The 15,791-nt window shown below is 49.7% G+C and overlaps 1 protein-coding gene across 1 annotated transcript; it reads left to right on the forward strand.

The window, feature by feature from the left end:
* Window positions 1-9,110: 9,110 nt before the first annotated feature.
* On the forward strand, window positions 9,111-14,287 carry UHO2_05073 (uncharacterized protein; the record flags this gene model as incomplete). The annotated part of the gene is made up of 3 exons (XM_041556076.1): window positions 9,111-10,553; window positions 10,740-10,757; window positions 10,823-14,287. The coding sequence occupies 3 exons, from the start codon at window positions 9,111-9,113 to the stop codon at window positions 14,285-14,287; spliced, it is 4,926 nt and encodes a 1,641-aa protein (XP_041412010.1).
* Between the last annotated feature and the right edge of the window lie 1,504 nt (window positions 14,288-15,791).

The raw sequence follows: 15,791 nt of genomic DNA on the forward strand, positions 1-15,791 counted from the left end.
ATTGTCGAAAGGAGCAACCCCACGCAAGTGATGCCTGAGAAACGGACTGAGCTCAACCGAGTTGAAGGGAGACACATCAGGTGCAAGCGAGACGCACAGTCGACGTGATCGAGTTACACAGACACAGACAAAGAGGAGAGGGAGAGTAGTGATGGAAAGCGGCGGCTGCAATTCCCCTTACGGTCGGTATTATTGGCGTTTCAACAGGGACAACACTCAACACGAAAGGCATCTGGTTGGACAGTGCAAGAACGGGAGCAAAGCAATGCAGAGCGATAGACACAGAGAGAGAGGAGAGGGAGCGAGAGAGAGAGAGACGCATGAATTTGACACACTACGTTGTGAGTATATAGATTTGATTCTCCGTTGGACGTTGGACAGATTGCCGGAAAGGAGCTTGAATCTGGTTGGACAGTCAAAAAGGTGGCGTGCGCTTGATTGTTGTGTCTGTTCCTGACGCTGACACATGGTAGTCGAGATCAACCCACTTGTATGTTATGGAGATCAACTTCAAGAAGACCGAACACATGCAGAGTCACAGCACCGGAAAGGACGGGCTAAGGGCCAAGCGGTCAAGATGGAAGCGTAGTACAAGGGGAACGGAAATCTCATACCTCAACGCCAAGGAGCGGTACGGAGATTTTGGCGCGAGGTTCTGGAGGAGGTATGCAGGCGGAGGAGTAGCAGTTGAGCGGGGAGGGGAAGAAGAACAAGATGGGAAGAAGCTCAAATTGAAGGTGCGACCAGAAGGAGAGATTTGCGAGAATGCTTTTGGCACTCGGACTCGGCAATCCTCTTGTTTCGCGGGAATGGCGACGTGGGAGTAGTATTGTAAAAGCGCTAGAAGAAGAGCCGGCTATTCCGGTTCAGACAAGGGCCGATGAGAGACTACAAACGCACCAAGTCGTGTAACAATTGGCTGATCTCAGAACTCGAAGTGATCGCGCCAAAAGCAGCTGTAAGGTAGCATCCAAACCTCGTCCGCTTCATTTCAGGAACAGACATCCTTTGCCTTGAAGTTGAAGAGTCACCGGGATAACCAATATGCGAGAGAAGCGAGTAACTGACAGACCGATCCCCTGCATGCATACTAAGTTGAGTGGCGACCAATCAGGAGAAGCATATGAAAGGAAAACGCCGAGATACTACAAAGTGGGCATGACTCGAAGGAGAACAACAAGCCATCTCATTAACAGGATGAAGGTATATATACACAACCCTGTAGCAATAGTGCACAATAAAATCTTAAGCATTACATCTATGACACACTAGTATGAAAGAGCTAGAATGTGGCTCAGACGAGGAGGTGCATGGTATAGCTTCAACTGATTAAAAGTCTGAAACCTCTACCAAAGCAAACCATGGTAGACAACACTGACCCTCAAGCTGGGGCCAGCAAAGCTGCCAAGAGGTCTAAAAGAACCAAGAAGGTGACAATTGTCCAGCAGACACAAACAGCAAATGATGACAATGAGATTGACGATGACCCCAAAGACAAATCGGATGATGATGATGATGGCAAATGATACAGCTTCTGTACATTAAGCAAACTCCTTGAACTGGTGCTGAAGCTCACCACCCAGAACTACTATAGCTGGAATGCACATGTAAAGTCTTTCCTCCAATCGGTACCATACGCTATGGAACACCTCGAAGGAACATTTGATGCAAACCATCCCAGATGGAGTCGCTCATTTGATGACGCATTAACAAATGCCCTACGAGGGACCATCAACACCATGGGAGAATACAATGTAAACTATCTTCTTTTGGACATAATAAGAGAGTACCTAACATTTCATCAAGTCTGGAGCAAGATAGAAGCAAGGTTAGGCGACAACACCACCAGAACCTCTCGCCGGCTCGCTCTGATCACTCAGCTGGGTGATATCAAGATGTTCAATTCCAACATTCGGAAACTCATACAGGAAATCAGGACCATCCAGGCCAAAGGAAGCATCCTGGGAAGACCATTTGCAGATGATACTCTCTTCTCTGCTCTCCAGAAATGCATGATTCACCACCCAATGTTCAGGGAGACGGTTGCCACCATCCACCAACTCAACTTTGAAGCACTGGCCACGGCACTTAGCATATGTCAATCGGCATTAGAGAGCATTCCCACCCAGAAGCTCGATCCCTGGCAAGGTCATGCTAGGACAGCAGGCGATGGTGACCAGGGTGAATCAGCCCATGAAACTGATGACGATGATGACAACAAAACTGCCAAGACTGGATACAGACGCTGAAGAATCCGGTGTTTTGTGTGCAGGCGAGTCAGTCATGGTGCAGGCAAATGCGATGCCACCATCACCATTCCCAAAGATTCACTGCTCACCAACTCCAAATAGGATGCTTGGTGCTCCCTCACCCCAAGTTGGAAGAAGAACCCAGAAGAAACAACCCGTTGGATACTGGATTCAGGAGCTAGCTTTCACATGACCAATGACTATAGCACACTCATAAACCCAAGAACCTGCCGAAAATGCATCTACATGGCTGGAAAGGAGGTTCTGGATGCAAGCACTATAGGAGATCTCTACATATCAACCGCACATGGAGAAACATTACTCCAGAACATCTTGTATGTTAAGAATCTCAATGTGAATCTATTGTCAACCAACTCATTAACAGACGAGGGAGCACGAGTGACTTTGGACCATGCTGGTGGACAGATACACATGGCAAATGGAATCTCATTCAAAGTTTCGAAGAACAGAGAGTGAGGCTTGCTAGAGTTACGAAGTGAGGCATGGAAGGAAAACACAATGACCACATCAGCACAGCCACTCAATGATGTTGATGAAGAGTTTGAACCAACCACAAAGAGGACCACCATCTCCATACAACAACTTTGGCATGAGCGCCTTGGACATCCAGGAAGAGATAAGGCTAAGTCTATTATAAAGAAGATGGGAAGTACCACCCAAATGGATATAGACCCAGATACAGCTCTGACATGCAAGCAGTGTATACAGTCCAAAAGTATGGCTGCAAGAATGAAACAAGGCAGTGGCAAGAGAGCTGCTGCACCCCTTGACCTCGTGCATATAGATCTGATCATTGATGCATCACATGTGACCAAACACACCTGCATATTGGTGCTCATCGACGATCATAGCAAATATGTTTATGCACAACCATTATTGCAAAAGAGCCAAGCTTTCACAGAGCTCAGAAGAATCATCTCATTCCTTGAGACACAGACCAACAGGAGCCTAAGAGCAATCCGATCGGACCAAGGAACAGAGTGGAGGAGCAACGAAGCTCTTGAATGGTCACAGGACAAAGGAATAGAGTGGCAAACAACAGTGGGATACAACAGCAGGGTGGAGCGAATGAACAGAAGCTTGAGTGAGAAGATGCATACTTTACTGGTACAATGTGGACTACCAAAGATCTTTTGGCCATATGCAATCAGGGCAGCAGCATTCAAGATAAACCTTACTCCAAATGCCAACAATGAGCTCCCATACAAGATGATGTTCAACAAATCACCCAAATGACTCATGCAGCTTCTCCATGTCTTTGGATGTCTCGCTTGGGTAAACATCCCAAAGGCAAAGTGAAACAACAAGAACTTGGACCAATGAGCAGTGGCAGCTATATTCATAGGATACAGCCTGGAACAGAAAGGTTGGCTATTTTATAGTCCAGACTATCGACCAAGTTTATTCTGGAGTAACTTGGTGAAGTTCATGGAATCCAAATGCTGGTTGGACCAGACTGAGTGGAAACTGATAAAAGTTCAATCACTGCAAACAATGACGAACAAAGAAGATGCTGAAAACTTGGGTTATTCGGAAGTGAACCTATTTGATGAATTGGACCAGGAACCACAAAATGAGTACATGGACATGGAAATGACTATGAACACAAATGAAGGCCAAGACCTTGAAGGGTGGACAAATGGTGAGTCCTTCGGACTCGCAGCCACAGACAACAAAGGCGAAGGAAACCTAAACCCAACCATCTGAGAGGCAATGGCAGGGCCAGACAAAAGGCTGTGGGAGGAGGCAATGCAAAAAGAGCTCGAGGGTTTAGAAGCTATGGGCACATGGGAAGTGACAGATCTCCCAATCGGCATGAACACTGTCGACACCAAATGGGTACTCAAAGTGAAAATGGATGCAAACTTGGTGCCCACAAAGTTTAAAGCAAGACTCATTGCAAGGGGATTCACTCAGAGAAAAGGTGTTGACTATACCGAAATCTTTGTGCCAGTGGTGCTGATTCAATCAATCAGAGGAGTGTTGGCTGTGGCAGCCATGCAAGATTGGGAGGTAGATTCAATTGATGTCAAACAAGCATACCTCAATTCAAACTTACAGCACAACATGTACCTGAAGCCACCAGTCAGAACAAAGATGCCACCAGGAAAGGTTCTCAAGCTAATAAAGGGATTATATGGTTTAAAACAGTCAGGGCAAGAGTGGAACACCGAGATGGACTCACACCTTCGGAGGATGGGTTTTCATTGTATGCCAAGCACACCTTGCTTGTATGCAAGAGGAACTGGAGACAACATCACAGTCATCACAGCATACATCAATGACATGATGATAGCTTCACCAAGTCGCAAAGAAGTAGATCGCACCAAGAAGGAGATCATGAATAAGTGGGGAACAGAAGATAATGGGAAGATCAAAGAGTTTATTGGAATCAAAATCATGAGAGACAGGACCCAGAAGAGCATATCTCTTGACCTAACAGTGTATATTAAATCAATGGTAAGCAGATGGTTACAGAAGGAGACTGAGAAATCCTGGATCCCAATGCAAAGCATAACTGCAAGTGTGGGAGGAGAGAGATGCTCATCATCATGAAGCAAAGAATACCAGGAGTTAGTAGGACAGCTATTATGGGTATCCAACACAGTGCGACCAGATATCTCATTCATGGTAGGAGTTTTAGTGTGACACATGACGACTCCAGTCGAAGGAGCATGGCATGCAGCGATCCACACTCTAAAGTACCTAAATCAAACAAGTGAATATTGTCTCCAACTAGGAGGGAGAGAAAATGTGGAGAAGGAGACATTAACAACATATACCAATGCAAATTGGGTGTCAGACCCCATGAATGGTCAGAGGAGTACATCAGGAGTGATCACATATCTATATGGGAGCCCAGTGAGTTGGTGATCTCATGTGCAAAAATGTGTGGCCCTGTCAGCTGTAGAAGCAGAGTTTATTGCCACATCGGAAGCAGCACAGGAGGCACTGTTCTTTTCATACCTGCTGTGAGACCTGGGTATCGATAATGTCAGACCAATGCTCTGCACCGACAGCCAAGGATGCATACAGGTGAGTAAGGACCCAGCCAAACACTGGAAGCTTAAACACAATGACATGCATTATTACTTCATCAGGGAACATGTGCAGGAGGGAGACATTCTGATCGAACATGTCAGAACGGCAAACAACTTGGTGGACATTCTCACAAAGCCATTGAAAGGAGGAGAGACCACATGTCTAGCTCGAGCAATGGGTTTGGTCATGCCAGTGAGGGGGGAGTTGAAGAGTCACCGGGATAACCAATATGCAAGAGAAGCAAGTAACCAACAGACCAATCCCCTGCATGCATACTAAGTTGAGTGGCAGCCAATCAGGAGAAGCATATGAAAGGAAAATGCTGAGATACTACAAAGTGGGCATGACTTGAAGGAGAACAACAAGCCATCTCATTAACAGGACGAAGGTATATATACACAACCCTGTAGCAATAGTGCACAATAAAATCTTAAGCATTACATCTACAACACACTAGTATGAAAGAGCTAGAACGTGGCTCGGACGAGGAGGTGCACGGTATAGCTTCAACTCTTGATCCATGCATCATGTGGTTCCAAGAATGGCGTGCGCGTCTGGGCTGAGCCTGCCGGCCGAAAAACCCTCTGGTGACGTGTCATTGAACACTTTAGAGGTCTCGTTGCCTCACCACTCCATCTCACCTCACTTCCATCTCTTTTGCAGCCAGATGCACATATTGCAACCTGGCTGCATTGCCTTTTGTATGGCTCACTCACTGAGTCTACATTATGGTGTACAGTGAATGTCACTGCCGCCTCTGCAACAGTTTCAAGCCCTTACACCTTTTTGTCCACTGCACCAGGCCAACACAAGCAACAGCCTCGTGCCTCGACTGCTGCACTGGCCGACGAGCAACAACCCAAACACTCGCATCCATGCCAACACCAACCGCCACTGCTGCACCAGCAACTGCTCCACAGTTGACAGGAACAGAGCCCACCGAGCACCTGACAGCTCCAGCAGCAGGCCAGGCAACCCTGCCAGCTTTGACAGCTGTAACCTTGCCAGTGCCTGTGGGGCCCACCACCTTTGTCAGTCAGCATGACCTCGCACTCAGCATTGGAGGCCTTCGCCAATTTGTACACATAGGTTATGATGACACCAAGGTCTGGTGTGAGTGTTGATGATGATGAGGTTGATGGTGTTGGTGATAAGGTTGGTGAGTGTTGATGATAATGAGGTTGATGGTGTTGGTGATAAGGTTGGTGGTGTCAACATGAGTGTCCAGTGTGTTGACTGATGCTTGGAGTGATCCCCAGACTGCAGTGGACTACTGCCTTCAGTTCTATCTTAATCCAGACCACTGGTTTGCTATGAACTGCCTTCAGATGTCAGGTAGTGGTGATACAACACATGCACTACAATGAGGAGCAACCTTGATAGATTGCTACTATGCTGACTGGAACTAATATATACTTATGCTGAAGTGATAACTAGTTATGGTGTGTGTAGAGTGGATGAGGATCCACTTGACCTTTGATGATGAGAAAGTATGGTTATATACCTCTTCACAGCGTCGCCAGCAACGCTGCTCCTGCTCTCTCTCTCCAGAGAGTACCTTCTACATCGAGTACTGTATGTCAGGGGTCTCGCGCCTGAAACCCAGGTCGGTCTGTCGAGATACTCAGTGACTATCAAACTGTGTGACAGCTATTGTCTCAGTATTGGTCTCAACAAGCTAGTTGTTTGGCAACTATCAAGTTGCACAATGACAGCAGGTGGCATTCGTTGTATATACTGTTGTAGGTTTTGGCTGACCTCTGTGGACACTCCATTCAGGGGTAGCTCGGCACAATCAATATCAATACATAGGTTATGATGACACCAAGGTCTGGTGTGAGTGTTGATGATGATGAGGTTGATGGTGTCAGTGATAAGGTTGGTGAGTGTTGATGGTAATGAGGTTGTTGGTGTTGGTGATAAGGTTGGTGGCATCAACATGAGTGTCCAGTGTGTTGACTTGATGCTTGAAGTGATCCCCAGACTGCAGTGGACTACTGCCTTTGGTTCTATCTATATCTGGACCACTGGTTTGCTATGAACTGCCTTCAGATGTCAGGTAGTGGTGATACAACACATGCACTACAATGAGGAGCAACCTTGATAGATTGCTACTATGCTGACTGAAACTAATATATACTTATGCTGAAGTGATAACTAGTTATGTTGTGTGTAGAGTGGATGAGGATCCACTTGACCTTTGATGATGAGAAGTATGGTTATATACCTCTTCACAGTGTTGCCAGTGATGCTGCTCCTGCTCTCTCTCCAGAGAGTACCTTCTTCATTGAGTACTGTTCAGGGGGCCTCTCCTGCTTGCTTGGCACCCCTGTGCCTCTTGAGCTGTGTCAACTCCTTCGACACTGCTCCTCCTCCTTTCTATCCTGCTTGTTTGGCACCCCTGTGCCTCCTGAGTGGTGTCAACTCCTTCAACACTGCTCCTCCTCCTCAGGACCTGCTTGCCAGTTCCCTATACACTGCTCCTTCTCCTTTGACTGGTGACAGTTCCTTTGACTCTTGTCTCTCAAGCCCCTGAGTGGTAACCATCTGCATGCTCCTTGAGCTTGGTCCTCTTCGTGGCTGTGCCTGCTCCTTGAGCTTGGTCCTCCTCATGGCTGTGCCTGGTGTCATAGGCCTTAGGACACGGGCATGGAGGTTCATAGAAGGGGAGCATAGAGTACCAAGGCTCGGGTCATAAAGGAAGACCACCATAGCAGGCCTAAGGATGGTTGAGCAAGAGGCCGGAGGCCTAGCTGGAGAGTAGTAGCAGGCGTAGTGGGAGAGCAACTTGACCGGCCTGTATGCAAGGAGGTCCAAGCACGTCATGGAGGACCGGCCTGTATGCAAGGAGGTCCAAGCACGTTATAAAGGACCGGCCTGCTGACAAGAGGTCACTGGTAACCGGCAAGCAGCTCATAAGGAGGAGGAGCAGTGTCGATGGAGTCGACACAACTCATGAGGAAGAGGAGCAGTGTCGAAGGAGTCGACACAACTCATGAGGAGGAGGAGCAGTGTCGAAGGAGTCGACATAGCTCATGAGGAGGAGGAGCAGTGTCGAAGGAGTCGACACAGCTCAAGAGGCACAGGGGTGCCAAGCAGGAGAGGCCCCTGAGCAGTACTCGATGAAGAAGGCACTCTCTGGAGAGAGAGCAGGAGCAGCATCGCTGGCGATACTGTGAAGAGGTATATAACCATGCTTTCTCATCATCAAAGGTCGAGTGGATCCTCATCCACTCTACTCACCATATAACTAGTCAATACTTAGAACACAAGTACTCATTAGTTAGCAGTCAGCATAGCAGCAATCCATCAAGATTGCTCCTCATCGTAGTGCGTGTGTTGTATCACCACTACCTGACGATCCGTAGGCGCCTATAGCAGGTAGCGGTCCGGATATAGATAGAACCGAAGGCAGTAGTCCACTGCGGTCCGGGGATCACTCAGCATTAGTCAGCACACTGGACACTCGTGTTGACGCGACCAACCTCACCACCAATCTCATCGACATTCACCAACAACCTCATCATCATCAACACCAACACCAGACCCCATAACATTGATATCGATCGTGCCGAGCTACCCCTGAGCGGAGTGTCCACAGAGGTCAGCCGAAACCTACGATAGTATATACAACGAACGCCACCTGCTGTCGCTGCACAACTTGATAGTCACCGATACCGAGACAATAGCTGTCACACAGTTTGATAGTCACCGAGTATCTCGACAGACAGATCTGGGTTTCAGGCGCGCGACCCCTGACATTAGAGTGGATCGTTCAAGCAGCCCCTCACGATCACCATGACGGATCAGGACCTTAACAACAAGCTAGACCGGCTACTAGCACTGATGGAAGCTCAGCTAGAGCTGACCAGACAAAGCCATCGGGAGGAACGACTACGACGAGCTCATCTGACTGAGGAGGCAACGGACCTCTCTCATTCAGAAGACCAAGCAGGAGGAGGAGATGAATCCATGATAGGAGACCCCCATACTCCTACTCCGGCGCCACGATCAAGACCATCAGTCTCATTCAACTTGAATGAGCATGCTGAGACCAACTATGAGAAGTATGCTTCTCCCACCGGGCCGAAGTATCTCAAGACCAGGGACCCCTACAGCAGGAGCCGAGTGGACCCTTATGTTCAGGACCAGGAGGAGGAAGCAAGCATCATGGCAGATCGTTCAAAGCCCATTGCAACCCCGTTCCCAAAGTTCAATCCCCGAGACATCGAGATCTACATTCTAGAAGCCGAAGCTTGGTTTAGGTTCAATCAAGTCTACGAGCACACCCGGATGATCAACCACCTGGGTTCTCAATTGGAAGGTACTGCTCGAGAGTGGTGGACCTCAAAGCTACGCTTTGATAGAGCTAGAGAAGGGAGGCTATTCAATGACTGGCAGTTCTTCACCAAACGACTAGCTGAACAGTTCAACCCCCGGAATGCTAGGATGGAGGCTTACAACAAGCTGCTAGCTCTCAGACTCACTAGTGATGCACCAGGAGCTGCCACACGACACGTAGAGCAGTTCAGAGACTTGGAAGGACAGGTCAACCTAGGAGACAACGAGCTAACCATTGACCTCTTCAGAGGAAGCCTTACTCGCAGCATACAGGAGAAGTTTGAAAGGAATCCACCGAAGGAGCTATGGGAGTGGTTCCGGGAAGTCGAAGAGATCGACCGACAAAGGATGCTGTTGCAGCAGGCCTCATCTAGACACGTGCAAGCAAACAACGCGTCATCTCCAGGAACTCGGCCAATCCAGAGTTCAATTCCCGTTCGGCGATCAGCTGCGCAACCTTATTCAACTCGATCACCGGCTCCACCTTATCTTCCGTCTCAACCTTATCGACCGCCACAACCTTATCCGACGCGACACTCCACCCAACCCCTTCCTCACTCAAACAACCGTCCTCCTCCCCATCAACCCACTCCAGCTCCAAAAGGAACCCCGGCACCATCAGGAGGCAGCAACAACACCTGCCATTTGTGCAATGGTATCGGACATTGGGCCAGGAGCTGCCCTAGCAGGAGGGTAGACTCTCTGGGATCACGACCTATGGGACCAAAGGTCATGGTCGTCACCAAGGACCCCCTCGACGAGGCCTCCGACTCTGGAGATGGCCGCTCAGGTAATACCGAGCCAGAGCAGGAGGACATGGACCTCCGGCCTTATCAGCAGCATATGGACTCGGACTTCGATCACGAGGAGGAGCAAGACGATGATGATGACGAGGGAAACGTCAGTGGGGTGATGCACTGATGGCATGCATTGCTCTACAAACCTCCTCGCCATCACTCTGTATATATCAAGATTGTCAAGTATGTTTCTCGACCAGTGGAGGCAAAGCAGTACTGGAGCTCTCTGGAATGGTTCAAGACCATCCTGCTCGAATACTAGCTGATACCGGTGCTGGTTTGTCCATAGTTTCAGATTCTTTCATTAGTAAGTACCAAATACCAACAAAACCCATAAAAACAAGATCGATCCATGGTGTCACCGGACACCAGCTATCCATCAATAGTGCTGCGAGCATGCAGGTGACTATTGGTAACCACAATCTGGGTGTGGTCGAAGCTTCAGTGGCCAACACTGCCGACTACGACCTCATCCTAGGGTTCACTGAGCTAAGGAAGCTCAAGCCCACCATACGATGGGATACGGGCCAGCTGGAGTTCAAGACTCAGGAGCAGGACCGACCCCCGAAGAGACCCCCTGAAGCAGCAGGAGCAGGGGACCTAACCATGAGGAGACCAACCCTTCATGGTAATGAGTTTGTCTCAGCAGAGCGCATACTACGAGCAGCTCTGGAAGATGGACCCATAGGGTTCATGCTGTTGGAGGAACCACCATCATCACTCCCGGCCTTTGGTTTCGTACCTACAGGCACCGACAAGGGAATCGAGATGGAGGTGGAGGTGGACAAGGTGGTGACGGCGGCGGACATACCAAAGCCATACCAACACTTGAGAGATGTGTTCGATGAGGTGGAAGCAGACAAGCTGCCCCATCATACCGAGCATGATCTCCACCTCGAGTTGATAGAAGGAGGCAAGCCACCTCAAGGGCCTCTATACCTTAAGGGACCCAAGGAGATGTCCGAGTTGAGGAGGTACTTGGATGAGAACCTCGAGAAGGGGTTCATAAGACCATCGAAGAGCCCAGCACGATCACCAGTGCTCTTCGTACCAAAGAAGGATGGAGGTCTCAGACTCTGTGTCGACTACAGAGGTCTCAACGAGATCACTATCAAAAACAGGGCACCATTGCCCCTCATCGAGGAGCAGCTGTTCTTGCTCAGGAAGGCAAGGATCTATACCAAGCTAGACCTCAGAGCAGCATACAACCTCATCCGGGTTGCTAAAGGAGATGAATGGAAGACAGCTTTTGGCACTCAGTTGGGACTCTATGAGTACCTAGTGATGCCCTTCGGCCTAGCCAATGCTCCGGCTCACTTCCAATCATTCATCAATGTCATCTTCCGAGACATCATTGGAGTATATGTGGTAGTATACTTGGATGACTTCCTGATCTTCAGTGACACTGAGGAGGTACATGTGAAGCATGTCACCGAGGTCCTCACTCGCTTGAGGAGCAACAGGCTCTTTGCTAAGCTGTCCAAGTGTGAGTTCCACACCAAGACGGTGGAGTTCCTGGGTTACATCATCAAGCCAACGGGTATTGAGATGGACCCAGAAAAGATACGGACTGTCAAGGAGTGGCCGATGCCGGCGTCTATCCATGACATCCAACGGTTCCTGGGTTTTGCTAACTTCTACAGGAGATTCATAGCTCACTTCGCTCGGATAGCCAAGCCATTGACGTCACTGGTGAAGCCGACGGAACGCTTCAAGAAGTTTGAGTTGCCGGAGGAGGCCCAACAAGCCTTCCATCAGCTCATTCAGTCGTTCACATCAGCAGGAGTACTTCAGCACTTCGACTACCACCTTCCAACAAGGTTGGAGACCGATGCAAGTGACTTTGCTATAGCAGGGGTTCTCAAGCAGGAGCATGAAGGACGATGGCACCCAGTGGCCTTCTACTCCAGGAAGATGTCTTCTGCCGAGAAGAACTACGAGATCCATGATAAGGAGCTCCTAGCTGTGGTCGCCTGCCTCACTCAGTGGCGACACATGCTAGCTGGACTACCTAGTCAACTAGTCATCCTCACGGATCATGAAGCCCTCAAGTACTTCAAGTCCCAGCGACGCATCACTGGCCGACAGGCTCGATGGGCAATGATACTAGCAGACTTCGACTTCATCCTGCAGTATCGACCAGGAGACAAAGGTGGTGAACCCGATGCTCTCACCAGAAGGGCAGACATGCAACCAGCTGGTGAGGAGCAGGATCACAATGTGAGGCAACTGCTGCCTCCTCGGGTGTTTACGGAAACAGCGGACCATGACTCGACCCTAGTGGCTCCCATGCTCTCGATGGAGTCCATAGCATCGAAAGGGCTCAAAGACCTGGTCAAGATCTTCCAGCCCTTAGATCAAGAGCTACAGGAGATACACTCGAAGAAGCCCTTCGAGCTCAAGGACGACCTATGGTACAGTGGAGGAAGGTTAGTCATCCCCAAGGTGACCATGCCAGGGAGGACTAACAACCGACACTCAAGGAGTGCCAAGGAAGTAGATGGACAGTCTCTCTCTGTAGAGCACCTGCGATTCATGGTGATGACCCAATGCCATGATGGTGTTACTGCCGGACATGTAGGAAGAGATGCTACCATCAAGGCAGCTCAACGGCACTACTGGTGGCCAAGCATGACAGCTTGGATTGCTGACTATGTAGCTAGCTGTCCAGTTTGTGCGAGGTACAAAGCTCCTCGTCATCGTCCGTATGGTCTTCTACAGCCACTTGCCACACCAGACAGGCCCTGGGGCTCGATATCCCTTGACTTCATTGAAGGACTACCACCTTCAAAGAACTATGACTCCATCCTCGTCATTGTCGATAGGCTGACCAAGTTTGCCATCCTGGCCCCAACCCATAAGACAGTCACGGCCAAACAGACTGCAGTGTTGCTATATGGACACATGGTTAGACTCTTCGGATACCCTGATCACATGGTCTCGGACCGAGGCAGGCAGTTCATATCAGGAGCATGGAAAGCCTTTGCAGAGCAGATGGGTGTGAAGCACTCACTTAGCACGGCTTATCATCCTCAAACTGATGGTCAGACAGAGAGGGTCAATCAGGTCGTGGAGCAGTACCTAAGGATGTACTGCAACTATGAGCAGAACGACTGGGCAGACCTGCTGGACACTGCAGCCTTTGTATACAACAACACGGTCCACAACAGCATTGGTGTCTCACCATTCTTTGCATGCTATGGATGGAACCCCAAAGCCCATCCTGACATCCCTCAACGACTAGGAGTCAATGATCCAGGTCGCTTCGAGTACCTCATGGATGGGAAGGAGCGTTGCAAGTATCTTCAGGAGCAGATCAGGGAGGCACAGCGTCGGACGGTGGACCAGTATAACAAGAAGCACAAGGACATCGAGTTTAAGGTGAGTGATATGGTCTATATCAACCGCCGGAACTGGAAGACCAGGCGACCTACACCAAAGCTGGATACCCGGTTTGCAGGACCCTATCCAGTCCAGGAACGAGTAGGACGCCGAGCATACAGGATCACATTGCCAGCAAACCTTAGGGTTCATGATGTGTTCCATGTCTCCATGCTCGAGCCAGCAAAGACTAGCTCACTTCCTCACAGGACAGACCAGCCAATCATACCATCACTTCCTGATGAAGACCTCGACTTCGAAGTAGAAGCACTCATTGACAAGCGCTCATTCAATGGGACTACGGAGTACAAGGTGTTGTGGAGAGGGTACTCAGAGGAAGCTGCTTCATGGGAACCAGTAGAGAACCTCAACTGTCCCGACCTCATCCAGGAGTATGAGGTGTCGGAGGGGGGACGAGTGAGCAGAAGAAGGAGGAGAGAGCAGGAGGAGGAGTAAAGGAGGAGAGAGCAGGAGGAGGAGTAGGAGGAGAGGAGCTAGTATGAACCAGACACAGAAGCATGACTAGCCTCAACGGAGCTCGGCTCTTAAGAGGGGGGTAGTGTCATAGGCCTTAGGACACGGGCATGGAGGTTCATAGAAGGGGAGCATAGAGTACCAAGGCTCGGGTCATAAAGGAAGACCACCATAGCAGGCCTAAGGATGGTTGAGCAAGAGGCCGGAGGCCTAGCTGGAGAGTAGTAGCAGGCGTAGTGGGAGAGCAACTTGACCGGCCTGTATGCAAGGAGGTCCAAGCACGTCATGGAGGACCGGCCTGTATGCAAGGAGGTCCAAGCACGTTATAAAGGACCGGCCTGCTGACAAGAGGTCACTGGTAACCGGCAAGCAGCTCATAAGGAGGAGGAGCAGTGTCGATGGAGTCGACACAACTCATGAGGAAGAGGAGCAGTGTCGAAGGAGTCGACACAACTCATGAGGAGGAGGAGCAGTGTCGAAGGAGTCGACATAGCTCATGAGGAGGAGGAGCAGTGTCGAAGGAGTCGACACAGCTCAAGAGGCACAGGGGTGCCAAGCAGGAGAGGCCCCTGAGCAGTACTCGATGAAGAAGGCACTCTCTGGAGAGAGAGCAGGAGCAGCATCGCTGGCGATACTGTGAAGAGGTATATAACCATGCTTTCTCATCATCAAAGGTCGAGTGGATCCTCATCCACTCTACTCACCATATAACTAGTCAATACTTAGAACACAAGTACTCATTAGTTAGCAGTCAGCATAGCAGCAATCCATCAAGATTGCTCCTCATCGTAGTGCGTGTGTTGTATCACCACTACCTGACGATCCGTAGGCGCCTATAGCAGGTAGCGGTCCGGATATAGATAGAACCGAAGGCAGTAGTCCACTGCGGTCCGGGGATCACTCAGCATTAGTCAGCACACTGGACACTCGTGTTGACGCGACCAACCTCACCACCAATCTCATCGACATTCACCAACAACCTCATCATCATCAACACCAACACCAGACCCCATAACATTGATATCGATCGTGCCGAGCTACCCCTGAGCGGAGTGTCCACAGAGGTCAGCCGAAACCTACGATAGTATATACAACGAACGCCACCTGCTGTCGCTGCACAACTTGATAGTCACCGATACCGAGACAATAGCTGTCACACAGTTTGATAGTCACCGAGTATCTCGACAGACAGATCTGGGTTTCAGGCGCGCGACCCCTGACACCTGGCCCTCCTCGCATATGGGCTCGGTGCTCCTTTGCATGTGAGTCCATAGGAGTCCATGGTCTCCATGGAGACTGCACTACGACCATGCTCTCTACTGGTATTGACTAGATCTCTGATACATGTGCTCCTTCCATATGAACCAGTGACCCTCCTGCTTCTTGAGCATTCAGGCCCATGACATTCGGCCTCCTGGATGGGTACAAGCCTCTCACTCGGCCCATCTTCATCCACTACCTACGCCAGGCCATTGCACGCCTCGGC

The sequence above is a fragment of the Ustilago hordei genome (assembly GCF_900519145.1).
Source record: "Ustilago hordei strain Uho2 genome assembly, contig: UHO2_contig_12, whole genome shotgun sequence".
Lineage (NCBI taxonomy): Eukaryota > Fungi > Basidiomycota > Ustilaginomycetes > Ustilaginales > Ustilaginaceae > Ustilago > Ustilago hordei.